General features: G+C 38.3%; 1 protein-coding gene across 1 annotated transcript; it reads right to left on the reverse strand.

Annotated features, from left to right (window-relative positions):
* Nucleotides 1–10,140: 10,140 nt before the first annotated feature.
* LOC139123751 (uncharacterized) lies at nt 10,141–14,508 on the reverse strand. Its single transcript, XM_070689905.1, has 6 exons — nt 14,501–14,508; nt 14,233–14,303; nt 12,814–13,245; nt 12,243–12,320; nt 11,846–11,951; nt 10,141–10,600 (listed from the first exon to the last, which is right to left on the reverse strand). Exons 1-5 carry the CDS (start codon nt 14,506–14,508, stop codon nt 11,866–11,868), a joined length of 675 nt encoding a protein of 224 aa, XP_070546006.1. The 3' UTR covers nt 10,141–10,600; nt 11,846–11,865.
* Nucleotides 14,509–15,164: the final 656 nt, after the last annotated feature.

Consider the following 15,164-nt stretch of genomic DNA (forward strand, 5'->3'; position numbering starts at 1 on the left):
ATGCCTCACAAACACTATTAAATACAAAAACTCGGCTCCGTCGAGAGATTACCCTTAGGGAAATGAAAACTGCAACAGCGATTGAAATTCAACTTATTTCTGATCAGACTTTGGTGATTGCTGATGTCATAATTGTTGCCTCTCGTGATGTTGTATTTCTATTGAAGATTTCGAAAATGAAGTTCTTCTTGGTTGTATCTTGCCACCTGGAAAAATGCATTCATCAATATATTTTCATCAGTTTACTGCCCCAGAGGAAAAATACAATTATACGATACAATATATGATGAGTTGTCGACAAAATTTGAAGTCAATTTTTCTTAAATCCTTAAGCTCAGAAACTTGCAGGCGAAAAAAAGCATGCACTTTCAAAGCTAAAGAAATCCGGAAAAATTGGCTTATGGTTTTTATTCCATTGTCAAATATCTAAGTATTTGGCTCACTTTTGAAAATGCTAGATGAGTGCTTGTGTTTAATATTTATTTAAAGACGAAAGTTTAAAGTGTCCTTGAGAACATATTTGTTGTCGATGGGAAACGGAATATACACAATGGAATACACTCATGGAAGCTATACTTAAGAATGAACTTGCGTTAAATATAATTTGAAAGAAATCGTCAGAAGAGATGTTCTGGCTTATTTCCTTTAATGTAATCTTTATTATTTTGTAAAACATTCTAATCATCTTTCTCTTGGCATTGAGTTAGACAAATTAAAAAGAAAAGAAAGCGTATATGAGAACACAATAGGCAAAATCAAGTGTGATTTGGCTATTATACTATACAAAGAAAGATTTTGTACTTACATTGTTGCATCTATTGTCCCTTAATTGTCGAGCAAAGTCTGTGTTACCAGAACGAGAATGATCAGCACCGACCACTTCAGGTACGCTGTCCTGGCACCACTGTCACCTTCAGAGAAAAATGTGCATTTTAATCAAGACAAATTGGTAGTTCTGGATCAATCCTTAATACACAAGTTCAAACACTGCCATCATCGCATGAAAAATTAATACTAAAATGATTTTACAGTTTGTGAGAGAGAGAGAGAGAGAGAGAGAGAGAGAGAGAGAGAGAGAGGAGAGAGAGAGAGAGAGAGAGAGAGAGAGAGTCTCTCTATGAATGAAAGCTACTTGTGCCGGTGCTTTCTTTACCTCGGGAATTGACATGTCAAGCACTAAGAAATGGCTATCTCAAAATCTTCCAGAAGTTTAATTTTTGAAATATCATGATCATAGTTCTAGAAAGACTCTGTCTGAATTTAAAAATTACTTGCCTTCTTTCGTAGTGGCATTTGTTGTAGTTGTTTGTCCAGTCGGATTAGTGGAGCTATCGTAGTAGGGGGATCTACAATACGGAAAGCAGATTACTCGAAATAATTAATTTTTTCCTGTAATGTCGCTGTTGATAAATGAAATAGACAAAACAGTAAACTTCCCAGCATTTTGGAATTACAGTTAGCATTCAAAACAAAATTTTTAACCCTTGGTTTGGTTAATAAGCGAGTTGACTTCTCTTGATGCGAGAGCAACATCTTTGCACCGTCGACATGTTCACAATTACAATATAAGTTGATTACATTAACTCTGTACTTATTGAAAATTCTGACTAACCAATTATTCGCAATCGGCTAGTTTTCATAGGCAATGAGGCAAAATATTAAAATTGTTACTTTGAAATACATTAATATTGATGATATTACAGATAAACGTACGTGAAAGTGAATTTGCATGTCGCTTGAAGAATGTACATTAGCCACGAGGTTTTGAACCTACCATTATTTACTTCTTAACACGTTTTCTTGAGGGTCTATGGTTTAATCAAACTAAGCTGGAACTCACCGTCTCCATAGCTCAAATGCAAAACAGCGAAAAGTATCGATAGAACACACAACAAGCGGGCATTGTTCAATCTGGAAGAGGACAAAGACCAAGACAAATATTCAAAATGAGGTGCATAGGAAGAAAAACAACGTTACAGTGTTGTATTCAAATTATTGCCGTCAAGACAATTAATCCATGGCCTCTAAGATTTAGTATAAGGAATTATAGCGGTTTTCAGTAGGCCGTCACTTCGTCTCGCTGTTCGGTTAAAATGCAAAATTGGAAATGTGCTTACCGACCCATCTTTACAGTCGTTCTCGTAAGGATGTACTGAAATGGCGCGCTCTCTTAACCAGCATTTTAGCGTCGGGTAGATGGTAATTGGTTGCCTTTACAAATACCTGTTCAGTTATTTGGGCGTGGTCAAAATCGTATCCAATGAGTTTGCGTCAAATCAGTTGTAAATTTGATTTCATATGAATCTTATGAAGAAAACGATTGAACTTTGTCAATACGTCATCGATAAATATAAAAGCTGTTTGCTGTGTCCACAGGTACCTACAATAATATAATGCTAAATTTAAGGGCGTATATTAACAATTATTAGCAAGCTCTGTGTCTGCCTGTTTGTTTGTTTGTCTGTCTGTCTGTCTGTCTGTCTGTCTGTCTGTCTATCTGTTTGTCTCATAATTATCCAGTGTTCTGGGCATTGTTGCTAAAATCCGCCACCTCTTTATTTTGTCTCGTTCAAAAATGTAAAATCATCAGAACGATGTCTTTAAATGTTAAAATGCCTGGGCGGAGACGCGGATGTCCACAATGTATGGCCCATTGATAACCTCGTTCCAAATTTCAAACCTTGAAATTTAAAGTTAAATTATTCACAAAAGTGTGAAGCCACTCGTGCTTGCACCTTAGCGAATTAAACAGAGATTGAAGCGTTTATTTTTGAATCTGTTGGCCATACAAAGTTTTCCCGATATACTCACGCCGTTTTCGACGTTTAAACAAATAGAGATAATGTGAACAGAACAACACGTACCTGCACACCTCACGCAGACAATGCTATCGGTTTCTCAATGCATGGGTCCGCTGACCCGTTGCCAGATTACATAAATGACAAACACTAGCAATACTATTCCATTTACAACAGTGGTCCACCATAACTTACGCAGTGCTGTTGATTGAGCGCGATCCTGCCAAGATGGCGCAGCGGTCACGGTAGTGCGATACTGTCTGAGACGTCTTTGTATAAAAATACCTCTAAGGACTTGGGAGTGAATTCTTGCGAACAAGCGCGTTTCTAACCACTTTACAAAATTCAAATATATAAAAAAATGTCGGCTCACAGAATGAAATCATTCAAATGCCCCAATTAAGCCAATTGCAAATGCAGTGCACATTAATACCCTATATCCAGGGGTCCGAATTTAATTAGCTTTTTTAGGTCTCGCTAAGTCAGGGCTAAGGCTGTCAACACGATTATGTCAAAAATATGTCAAAGGTTTTTACAGCTTCAATGTAACTCGTATTTCCTTAAAGCTACGAACTTAAGTGTTTCTTCCGCCTGTCATACTGTCGCTATATTTATTGTAAACGGTGAAAACGCCAGCGTGTTTCGGTCACTGTGCACTTTTGAATGGCATTCGGAATCACGGCCAAAATCTAGGCAGCGCAGTTGTCGTGTGTCCAGGCTGACATAAACCGTTTGTGTTTGTTAAGGCAAGAAGTACACGCCAGCACTTATTACAACATGCGAGCTCTCAAATTGATTGCGGTACATAACCGTTTTTTTACATTCTTTGTATTAATTAAGTTAAATAGAGTGTGCTTCTGGGACAGATTATTCAGATTCCCATTTTATACAATAATATTTATCTTCTTCCACTTGTGTTGGCTCATTTTGAAATTTCAACAATAAAATTTTCTCTGCCCTTTTGGGTGAAATCCAAAATGAATTGTTTTTTCCATAGTATACCACAGGGATGACAGCCATTTAGAATTTCAAGCAGCATTTAGGGAAATTGGTTTCCATGGTTACTAAATTTGCACTGTGAACCTTGTTTTTATTATTGATTTTGAAGAGAATTGATTAAAATTTCCCTGAGAAAATTAAATTAAATTAAAAGTTTAAGCCTTTCACTTTCGAGGCGCATGTGGGTTGTGACGACCACCGCATATTATCTGTAATGTATCATAGAGGTTATTACCCAATATCGCCTGTTCCTGTGTCATATCAGCATGAGTGTCATTTGTGCTGCGTCAGACACTCGACTTCGTCTCGTGTCTGACGCAGCACAAATGACACTCATGCTGATACGACACAGGAACAGCGGCGATATTGGGTAATAACCGATTTATCATATACCCATGCCCATAATTTAAGGGAATTTTTACTAATAGAACGAAAAACCTTTAATTTTGAGGCTTTACTTTATTACGCCTTGCGCATAAATATCAGAATGTTTATGTGAACAGGCTTCATTCATAAATGTCAACATCACGCGCGACATCGCTGCAAGTCGTCCATATCTCAATGAAACCCAAGAAGAAAGACACCGGGATACAAAAATCGTCATACAGAAGGAACATTTTAAGGTGCAATATGCTATTACAACTGTAACCGATCAAAAACTGCTCAGCTTTAAATCTATCCTGATTTCGATCGTCGTACGGCACGGAGCTCGCGCGGAGAGGGGACGCCATTTTGTTAGTTTACCCTTAGAGTTGCCATGTCAACAGTCGTCGCGCCCGCGTGACATCGCTGTCACGCCACGCGCTCAATACCTGTTCAGTGGAGACCGTGCACAATGCCGGCGCCGTGCGAACGGCAGAATGTTTGCTAGAACTTGACCAAAAAAATACCATGGGAAAACATTTCAAGACTCAATGTGATATTTCCGCATTTGCAACCAGAAATACCCGTGTTCCTCGAAGCCCTTCAAGTTTTTACGTCGGCGACATCGCTTCGCAGGCGGGGAGCGGCAGCCATTTTGTTGTTTACGTTGTTTACCAACAAACTGCTAATGTAGTTCGGGAAAACTCTAAAACTGATGACGTTCATCGTGCATATCTCGACGTTTACCGTGAAATATCACGGCTGATATTTTACGTTGAACGTCACTAGGATGTAGCAATATGGGCATGGGTATATGATAATATTTAGTTCTCATATCTAGAAGTTAGATAGAGTCGGAGGCCTGACTGCAGACACTCAGAAAGTACAGCGGAGCAAGGGGACGAGACCCGAACAAGGTCGAATGAGAGAGAAAAAAGTTCGATGTAAGTGTGAAGTGGATCTTACCTCAGCGGCTCAGGGCCAATCGTGCGCTTCTGCGTGAGACGTCAACAATATCTTCGTCCGTTAAGTGGCTTACCACAGCTGCAGTCTAACATGCAGGTGTAAACTGCTTGGATAACACTCGATTTTTGATTCAACCTTCCAGATGCGAAAAGTACAATCCAAGAGTTAAAAAATAAAGCCCACAAGCAAACCTTTCATAATCCTATCGCACGACCTTCCTTATGAAATATGAAAATTTTATCAAATATCTGAAAGGTATTGGTTTGCAAATTGAAATATTAATGTTACTCCGCAATTTCATCTGTGTGTAAAGACAATTCTAAGAATGGTACATCAAACTAGGGTGTTTTACTTTTGTTAGCTTCTTTAAGATTCACTAGCCAGCTACAAACACAGTAATCCCGTATATATGCCACCTTCGGTATTTCCAACTGCACTGTCACTCAAATGGGTTTAAAACTACGGATATTAGTTTTCCTAACGCCTGTCTTATAGTCGCTTCCTTTATAGTACCGCCGCTCATATTTTAATAACATTCCGAAATGACTGTTACACAAATAAAAAAAATAAAGTGAGGGGAGAGGGGCAGCTGGACATTTGAAACCAAGTTTTAATATTTAAGCTGTTTAGAGTCACAAGCCATAACGTCAATCATGCCTCTTTCACAGTGATCTATGGTATTGTAAACAAAGCAAAGCCAGTATACTGCACAAAACAACGAGTTCAAAATTTGAATGAGAAGATTTCCTAATGTTATTATATTAATTGAGATTTTCTTGTTTCCACCGTAGATTTAATGCTGCACACGAATCCGGGTATTTCCTGGTTCACACAGATTTTTTTTTTATTTTGAAGACGACAACTAGATTGGACGCAGGATATACTCGGTTGCTACAATATAAAGTCCATTGCCCTTATTTGACCGTTGCTAACAAATGGGATTTAGTATGCGTTGTGCTTGATATAGCTCTGACAGGTCCGCTTTTTCGAGTAATCTGATCAGCGGGGCGTTGGTGAAAGTTTCTTGGATTTCTAAGTATTCATATGTTATGAAAAGTCCGGCGACAATACGATTTTTCTGCCCGCAAAACTCGTTCTCACGCATTAAATCTGTCGACACCGTACTCTCTATTTTTTTCAGTAAACTTTGATCCCAAGATAGTGATAGTTAACGGGCGTGCCTGTGTGCGAATGGATCGTGTCGCAGTCACTTGCCGACAAAAGTCACGGGACACGATTGTCAGCAAACGCCCAAAAGCCCTACGCTGTTTACAGTAGCGATCAAAAGGCGTTTAGTCTAATAGGCTAGTCAAATGACTGTGTCGTGAAGACTATAGAGTGATTGTCGCTCTATGTTTGAATCGCTCAAATTCCCGAAAATATCAGGTAATACCATGGCTACCGTCACTACAACAGTCCCTCACATTGCAGTCAATGATTAGATTGCTCTTGTATTGCATCAAAAATTCAATGTATATTGCAATTGATATCGTGATATTACCGAACCATGTTATAGAATGCAACCAGTGGCAGAATTAGGTAGTGAGTCAGACAAGCACGATGACTGTGAAACTGTAGAGGGCGTACTCATTCAAACGGTAAATTTATCTTCCCAAGGACTCTTAAAAGAGGGTCTAAGAACAGAGAGCTACAGAGATGAGAACAAGGAAAATAAAGGTTCGTAAACAAAATCAGGTTTAACAGTATTATTCTTTATTACCTTTGAATTGGCAATTGTCGAGCTACTGTAATTGGCCCACAGTGCAGGAGCTGTCTTGGATGTCTAAATTTTCATATGCTGCACAGGGCCGGCCACAATCCGATTTTTTCCTGTCCGCAAAATGCGTTCATGAAATCTGTCGACACCGTACACCCTACTTTCATTGAACTTTGATCGAAAGAGATTGCTAGTTCATGGTCATACTTAGCGATGGCATTGTGTCACAGTTTTGCAAACAAAAATCGCTCGACTTGCTCCTTAGCGAAAGCCCTATAGATGTATGTTTTCTGTAACGATCATACGGTGTTCACGTACAATAAGTCGAATTCCTTCGTTGCAGACACGTGATTGGCACTGTGTGTTTCAATCGATCAAATTCCAAACCATAATAAGTATAACATGGCTACGTTCATTGCAATAATACCTCAACTTGCAGTCACCAAGCGTAGTCATGCTAGATTGTTCTTGTATTGTATCAGCGACACAGGAGATTCAAGTGATATTGCTATTGATATCGTAATAATCCTCGTCGCATACCGAACACGGAACTGTGCTCAAGTTGTGCAATTGCAAACACTGGTGCAATTTGGCAAGGAGACAGACTGACAAGATAATCGTGCTACAAAATTGTAGAGGGCGTAATTTATCAAATGTTCACTGTATCGACTACAGTATATACGTCAGCTAATAGACTTTCACTAGTACAGACATTTGCGAGAAATTTGCGAGAAATGGACACATTCTAGCTTTACTGTGAGTAGTAAGCGATAATACATACTTTCTCGCCATCAAGCTGCGAGAACTGTGCTTTCTCACTCTGCATCTGCGAGAAGTCCAATGATCGCAATCAACCAGCGAGAACTATGTTTTCTCGCTCTGCATCTGCGAGAAATTGTGAAATTTTTGTGAAATGCTTACACAGAAGAATACAGTTTCTCAGTAGATGCTGAGCGAGAAAACGCAGTTCTCGCCAGCTGATTGCGAGAAAATTAAATTCTCGCCAATTGATTGCGAGAAAGTATGTATTCTCGCTTACTTCTCGCAGAAAAGCGAGAAAGTGTCCATTTCTCGCAAATTTCTCGCAAATTTCTGTACTAGTGATTTTAACGCATCGGTCTTCACAGATTAGAACATACAAAGAAAAACTCAGTTGTTGTTGACTTTCTTGAACAGGTATGTATTTTTGTGTTTCGTGAGACCATTGGGATGGAAGTTCAAGGGCAGTATTGAGTTCATTCTGAGCAGGTGCGCCCTCTATAATGTTCTGGTTTACATCCTGGCCCATGCAATGAAACCTTTAGTCTGGTTACCTGACCCATTTCGACCGCTGGCTGCGCTGATGACGAAATAGGGTCAGGTATCGACTGAATATTAATGAGCACAGTCTCCTGACAAGACCGTGTGATCAGTACATCTGTACAGTGGCAAACTCGGAAATTAGATGACGAAACATCGAACGTTGAAGTTGTTTGCACGGCTTCACCCCTAGTCTCCGACTCTGTTCTTCTAATATTGTATTTAGTGGTGAAATGACGATTATGATTCTTTTCAAAGACGTGACCTGGTGACCATGGTGACCTTTGCATGTGCGACAATGACTAAAACAGAAATGATTTTCGTTTTTCATTGAATGTCGTCATAAGTGCTTGGTTCGGGAAACTTTGGAGGTGAAATGACTCCATGGGCATACGAAATCTACAATTGAAGGTAGCTCCAAGTTGGAAATAAATTCAGCGCAATTACTGCACTCGTACTATACCTGACTCTAGCTGTTTTCGTTAGCAGCGCAGCCAGCGGTAGAAGTGGGTCAGGGAACCAGACAATGAAACCTAATAGGACAAGCGAAGGCAATATAGATTTCATTTTTACAGCGGATTGGCAAGATCACTGTCAATACTGAAACAAAGCAAAATGGTATTTATAAAACTATTTCAATGTCTTGTGTCATGGTAACTTTTGGAGTCTACTGAGCAAAGATTAAATTGAAGAAATCCACAAACAAACAAAAAAAACCAATCAATCAATGTAAGATGATAGTCTGCCATGTGAACGTTTTTCACTGTTTCAAAACACCGGATGAAAAAGCTGGAATACAACTGTCTCAGATCGTACTGCCATAGTAAGTTGTGGCCACAGAGGGCGTTGTTGTAAACTCGCGCCAACTGCCAGTGCAAATTGTATGACTCAGCAATGCTAATGTACTCATTACGAGCGTCAAATTCTGCAGCCCTTCGCGTAAACCCTTAGAGAAACAAAATTTTATAAAATATGTACAGTAACAACAACTCAGACATTTAACTTTCCTGAGAGTCTTACTTCCTCTTCCTTAGCTGTTATTAGGTAACTCGTGTTTTCAAAGTGTCTTTTCAGAACAGACAAGATGTGCCAACTATACTTCATGGTTTTTAATAGAGACCAATATTTACTTTCATTTTTTGCTTCAATCATTCATAGATAATCATAGAAAAGGCATTTATTCACCAAAAGCAACCGATGTTGAAAACACCAATGTGTTTATTGTATTTATGCATGTTTGTTGCGATATATTAACATAAAGTAGTTATACACTTGTTTTTATGAGTAGTTTGTAATACTGTAATATTCACCTATAAGGCACTTCACACGTTTAGAAATCTGAACAATATGAAGACCCAATTCTCCAAAATTAGTTCCTATCGTGCTTTTGTTGACTATGGATCGGATGCAACCAATCAGAATATACCCCTCAGTGTATGCTACTTGAGCCGGTGTCATGCGCATAACAGCTGGCTTTGATCAAAATTTCCTGAGTGCCCGGGTAGACAATCACAAACAAGCGAAATAATGGGTATTCAGACTATAGTAGATTTTCTATTTCGATAGCGAGGGACTGTTTCGTAATATCGGACAGAAATCCAATGAAACGGTCTATACCATGATTATTTCCCTTCCCAATACTATGTGAAATCAAAATTCACTCGAACACTCATTTTTCCATATCAAAGACAAGAAACCTTCTTAACCTCAATTCAACTTTTATTTCGGCATATGAAACTACAATCCAGCTGGTAGATACAATATTTTAAGTATGGAAAAGAATATTACAACACATGTGTCTGTCGTAAACCGTAATACAGAGTTACAATGTGATTAGCTGTTGTTATGATAATTAACCCTGAAACCACACTATCGGTTTCGTAAATTTTGTTGAATTTAAGTCAATATTGACACAGGTAATAAAATTCGCTAAGTGCATGGCTGTGAAATACTTAATCCTTTAAGTCATGAGTCGACCGTACGGCTGGCCAAGATCATGTCAAAAACGGGTCGAAAAGTCAAATCTACAAACCAAATCAGAACCCCGCGACTGATAACAACACAAGTATGCCAATAATCTCTTCAAAACTTTGATGGTTAAGACTTTTCACGTCTACCCAGTTTGAATCTCGAGTACGGAGTCACCCTACAAACGGAACATTTCACGTTTGACGTCATCCATAGCACCGTCATAAATTCAGACTGGTTGTCATAGTGCCAAGTCATAAGTGTCTAAAGAAAATGTCTTATTTGAAGTAAGGTAACTTAACTAAACTACTAATGCAAAAAAAAAAATCGTATTTGTCGAGAGGAGGTCATCTTGGAATGCACAATGCAACAACAATAGATATTTCAACATTAATGATATCTCTGATTAGAATTAAATGAGTGATGATGTCATGACTTGTTATCTCGAAGATGGATCTTGAATTTTCGTCATAATGATGCATCGTGCCACCTGGAAAAATACATGAAACTCCATAAATATATATCCATTCATTCATCCATCCATTCATCAATCAATTAATCGATCCATCCATCCATCCATCAATCCATGCATTCGTTCTTCCGTCCATCCATCCATCCATCCATCCGTCCACCCATCCATCCATCTATTCGTCTGTCCGTCTGTCCGTCCGTCAATCCGTCCGTCCATCATCCATCCATCCACCCAGCCACCCAGCCACCCATCCATCCATCCATCCATTTATGTATCTAGATGTAATTATCTATCTATCTATCTATCTATCTATCTATCTATCTATCTATCTATCTATCTATCTATCTATCTATCTATCTATCTATCTATCTATCTATCTATCTATCTTTCTTTCTATCTATCTATCTATCTATCTATCTATCTATCTATCTATCTATCTATCTATCTATCTATCTATCTCTCTCTCTCTCTCTCTCTCTCTATCTATCTATCTATCTATCTATCTATCTATCTATCTATCTATCTATCTATCTATCTCTCTCTCTCTCTCTCTCTATCTATCTATCTATCTATCTATCTATCTATCTATCTATCTATCTATCTATCTATCTATCTATCTATCTATCTATCTATCTATCTATCTATCTATCTATCTATCTATCTATCTATCTGAATGCTGACCGGTTGTCTCTCTCTTCCTATCTCTCTCTTTGTCTGTGTATTCATCCGTTCATGTGTCATTGTACAATTAATTTTACGACTACATCAACATTGTACCAGTAGTATATTGTAGGCTGTATTCAATTCAGTTTAAATTTCCAACGTGCTCGTAGACCATTGAGAACGACGGTGTTTGGTGTACACTGCTAAAGTTTAGCGAAGGACATTCGTTGTCATTTTTGGCACGATAAGACACTTTTCACGCAGATTTCAAAAAATGGATTTCTGAATACATCAATGTTACTATATGCAATTGTTTAGGCCGTCATTTTGAAAATGACATTGAAAATATACTCTTGTTTCTATAAAAAATTCAAATTCAATTCCAGGCATTGTTCAGCTGCCGAAATAAATGCTGGCTACTTAGGATCTGAAGAAATGTTGAAAAATCGACTTCTTGAATTTAATTCAATATTTTTTTCAGATTTCACATTCTGTGATTCACTAATTTAAATGTTTAGTGGACGTTGTTCTTTCTCCTTTTACTGTAAGATATGCATATATAAACTTTGATTAAACAGTTATGCTACTCGGAATACTCACACTGTTGCCAACGTTTCCACTTAATTGCCAATCAGAGTCTGTGTTGCCAGGACCAGAATTATCAACAAAGACAAGTTCAGGTACGCTGTTACAGCACCGCTGTCACCTTTTAGGAAAAGAATGTGCGTTCTTATCATTAAAGTTCAGTACAGTCAAATATATTCTAAATACGCGCATGTACGAACATCTATGGAAACATGAAAACGTATCAGCAAATATACTGGATACCACATCATGCTATTATTTTCATATCATCTATTCTGGATTAAATTTCCTCGAATGGAAACTAATGACCAGGGATATCTTGCAGTAATTAGAACAGTTTACCTCTAAATTTTAGAAAGTATGATTGTTGAAATATCATGACCAGAAAGAAATATGTGTAACAAAAACTCACTTTCTTTGGTTGTGCCATCTGCGTCTGTTGTACCTGTTAATCCAGTCGGGTCATCCGGTGCTACTGTTGTTGGAGGATCTATAATACAAAAAAGTAGAATACGATAAAAATGTTCTGAAATGTCCGATGCTCCAGAATGATTTCATTGTCGAATTGATATAGATAATGAGCAAAACACTTAATTTCAAAAATGGATGTCGGTAATTGAGTGTTGCATTGTTAACCTGCTATTGGCAACAGCCTGAGTGAAAAAGCAAAAGAACTATGCAAGACGTGGATATAATCTCATCTCACCATTGGTATTTGTTCGCAGTGCATACTTAATATATATAACAATATAATACCAACAAGCGTGTCAGAAGCTGCGTTCAATATTAATTGTTAAGATAGCTGACATGTAGATATGTGTGTTGATATACTATCTATCAGGGCTGATGCGTAGATTGCCCTCTAAATTCCGTCAATATCATTATTAACAACAACGCTATAATAACAAACTGTATGGAGCACCTTGTGCAATTCTAAAGTCTGGCAAACGTCGATTCACTCTGTATGATAGGTTTTTACTTACCATCACAATTTGTGTCTCCTACGTCGTCGTTTCCTGTTCCTAAATTCAGACAATCGACGTCGTTGTTGCTTGATGTATCCACACCAGTACCTTTGATTTTTACACATAGTTGTGTTGCAGTTGTACAATCTGCTTCACTGGCAAATTTGAGATCTACCGTATTCCCTGTGAGGGCTTCAACAACGGAACCAGTAGCAGGAATTACTGCAGGGCTTCCGGCAGTAGGTGCGCTGCCACCCGCTGCTTTTGCTGTTCCGATCATAGCATCACTCGTGTCAACAAAGTACACATCAATTCCGTCCACATCTCCACCCGTAGCGGCCGAACTGACCGTGACAGTAAAGACTAAGGAAGTGTCTGTGACTCTGTTGTAAGTTACATCAGAAGCAGGATCAGCCGGATTACTTATTTCATAACTGTCTATTTTGATATCTGAAAATAAGAATACCAACTTTTATCACCAAGTCGGCCAATTAACTTCATTTATATATTAAATAATCTGACGACTTGATGGTAAGCAATTAGTCAGGGCCTACAAGGTGATGACCAGACGGCTTACTCATTAAATGTCATAGAAAAAAAAAAAAAGATGCGCGCGAATTCTCATTATCCTCATCTTCGGAATATGTGCTCTCAGACTGGAAAACGTTTTCTAACTCTTACAACATGGTGGTCTTTCTCGGAGTACTGATTATGATGAAGAAAATAAAGCTATTAAAATATCATTGTTTTGTTTGTGAAAAAGGAAAGTTAATTTATCCATCAAAACTAGCACTAATATGTTGAAAGCAAATGTCAATAAATTTGATGTAATTTGCTCCTCTAATATGGTGGCTACTTATCTTTATTGATCATTAAGAGTACCTTGAGTAAAATGAGTGAGGACGTAAAACCCATTTTCGAAGGGTGAAATTCCTTAATGTCATTGAGTGTGCATTATTCAATTGTCACGAAAACACAAAGAGCAGTAATGATCATTACAAGCAGACTAAATGTCCCAAGAGACCAAGACTTATTAACTTAGAAAAATGGACATAAACCAAAATTAACAAAAATGTTCAAATTCTTTTGCTGGTCAACGGTTGAGTGAAATCAGTAGTACTAAATGTAAATGTTGAATTTGAAACTGATTATCGTTAACTAATTGGCTTTGGAATAAGATTTGGAGATCTCTTGAAATTTTCAAACCAGTGGCAAAGTGACATAAACGTACTATTTTAACGAAACCTGATGTTTTTCCTTAAACCCACCGACAACAACGACGAATTTTCTTGCTAGAACACAAGCCGTGTGTAAATCGAGTCACAGAAAGTTCTTTCAGCAAATGTAAAAATGAGCAAAATTAAGAACAAATCTATTTCGAAACTTCAGCGATAATTATGCGATAATCTTAGTTATCAAAATCAATGGCTTACTTACCTGTTCCATGGCTCCACTGCAACAGGGAACACAATACTGATAGAACAGTCAAAACACGGCTACTGCTCAGTCTGCAAGGAAGCAACATTCAGCGTGAGTGAATATGGACAGTAGGGTACATATGGACAAAACCAAAACTGAACTGATGATGTCTAGAAAATTGGATGTGCAAAATACAACTAAGGATTCTTAGTAATTCGTTTACCTGTATACAGACGTTGCGAATCCCACTCGACTACAGAATAGTCAACGGATAGAATATTCTTACCGTCCCATATTCACAGCTAATAATATTTGGTTCTTATATAGCGCACATATCCACAAGTACATGTGATCACTGGACCTTATATAATACCACTCAACTCCCTGGGGAGCAAACAACAGCTCACATGTGCAGCCAATAAGCGCAGCAGAGCTAAACGCACACATAACAACCACTGTCCTACCAGGTACCCATCACTCCTGGGTGGGGAGAAACAATGAGGAATAAAGTGCCTTGCTCAAGGACACAACACCACAGCCATGCCGGGGCTCGAACTCGCCATCCTTTGATCGTGAGTCCACTGCTCTAGCCACTGGCCCATGATGCCTCCTGCATGCCAGCTACTACATTCAGGGCTGAACTGAAATGTTTAATGTATAATTACAACAGATACAGGCAAGGTTTGCCACTTCAATGCCTGTTATGCATGTTTTTTTTACACACACTAAACGTTTTCATATCATTAACAGGAAGGAACATTATGACTGGATTGTTTGTACAGGATAAGCAACAGAAAACCCACACCGGCATTTAAGCCTGGAAACAGATTACTATCACCAGTCTGGGGTGCCAATTAATATCTTTACGACCAGATGGTTATTGACTCACACACATCCAAATTAAAGTGAGGCACACTATTAGGTAACAGAAACATGATATTTATTATTCC

Source organism: Ptychodera flava (assembly GCF_041260155.1).
Source record: "Ptychodera flava strain L36383 chromosome 23 unlocalized genomic scaffold, AS_Pfla_20210202 Scaffold_23__1_contigs__length_28996876_pilon, whole genome shotgun sequence".
In the NCBI taxonomy this organism is placed as follows: domain Eukaryota; kingdom Metazoa; phylum Hemichordata; class Enteropneusta; family Ptychoderidae; genus Ptychodera; species Ptychodera flava.

Bases quoted from the DNA above. Each gene is read 5' to 3' on its own strand.
- LOC139123751 (XM_070689905.1), bottom strand. The intron at 13,246-14,232 runs GTAAGTAAGCCA...TCTTATTTTCAG, and splicing joins GCAGTGGAGCCATGGAACAG to ATATCAAAATAGACAGTTAT. The intron at 11,952-12,242 runs GTGAGTTTTTGT...TTTTCCTAAAAG, and splicing joins AGATGGCACAACCAAAGAAA to GTGACAGCGGTGCTGTAACA.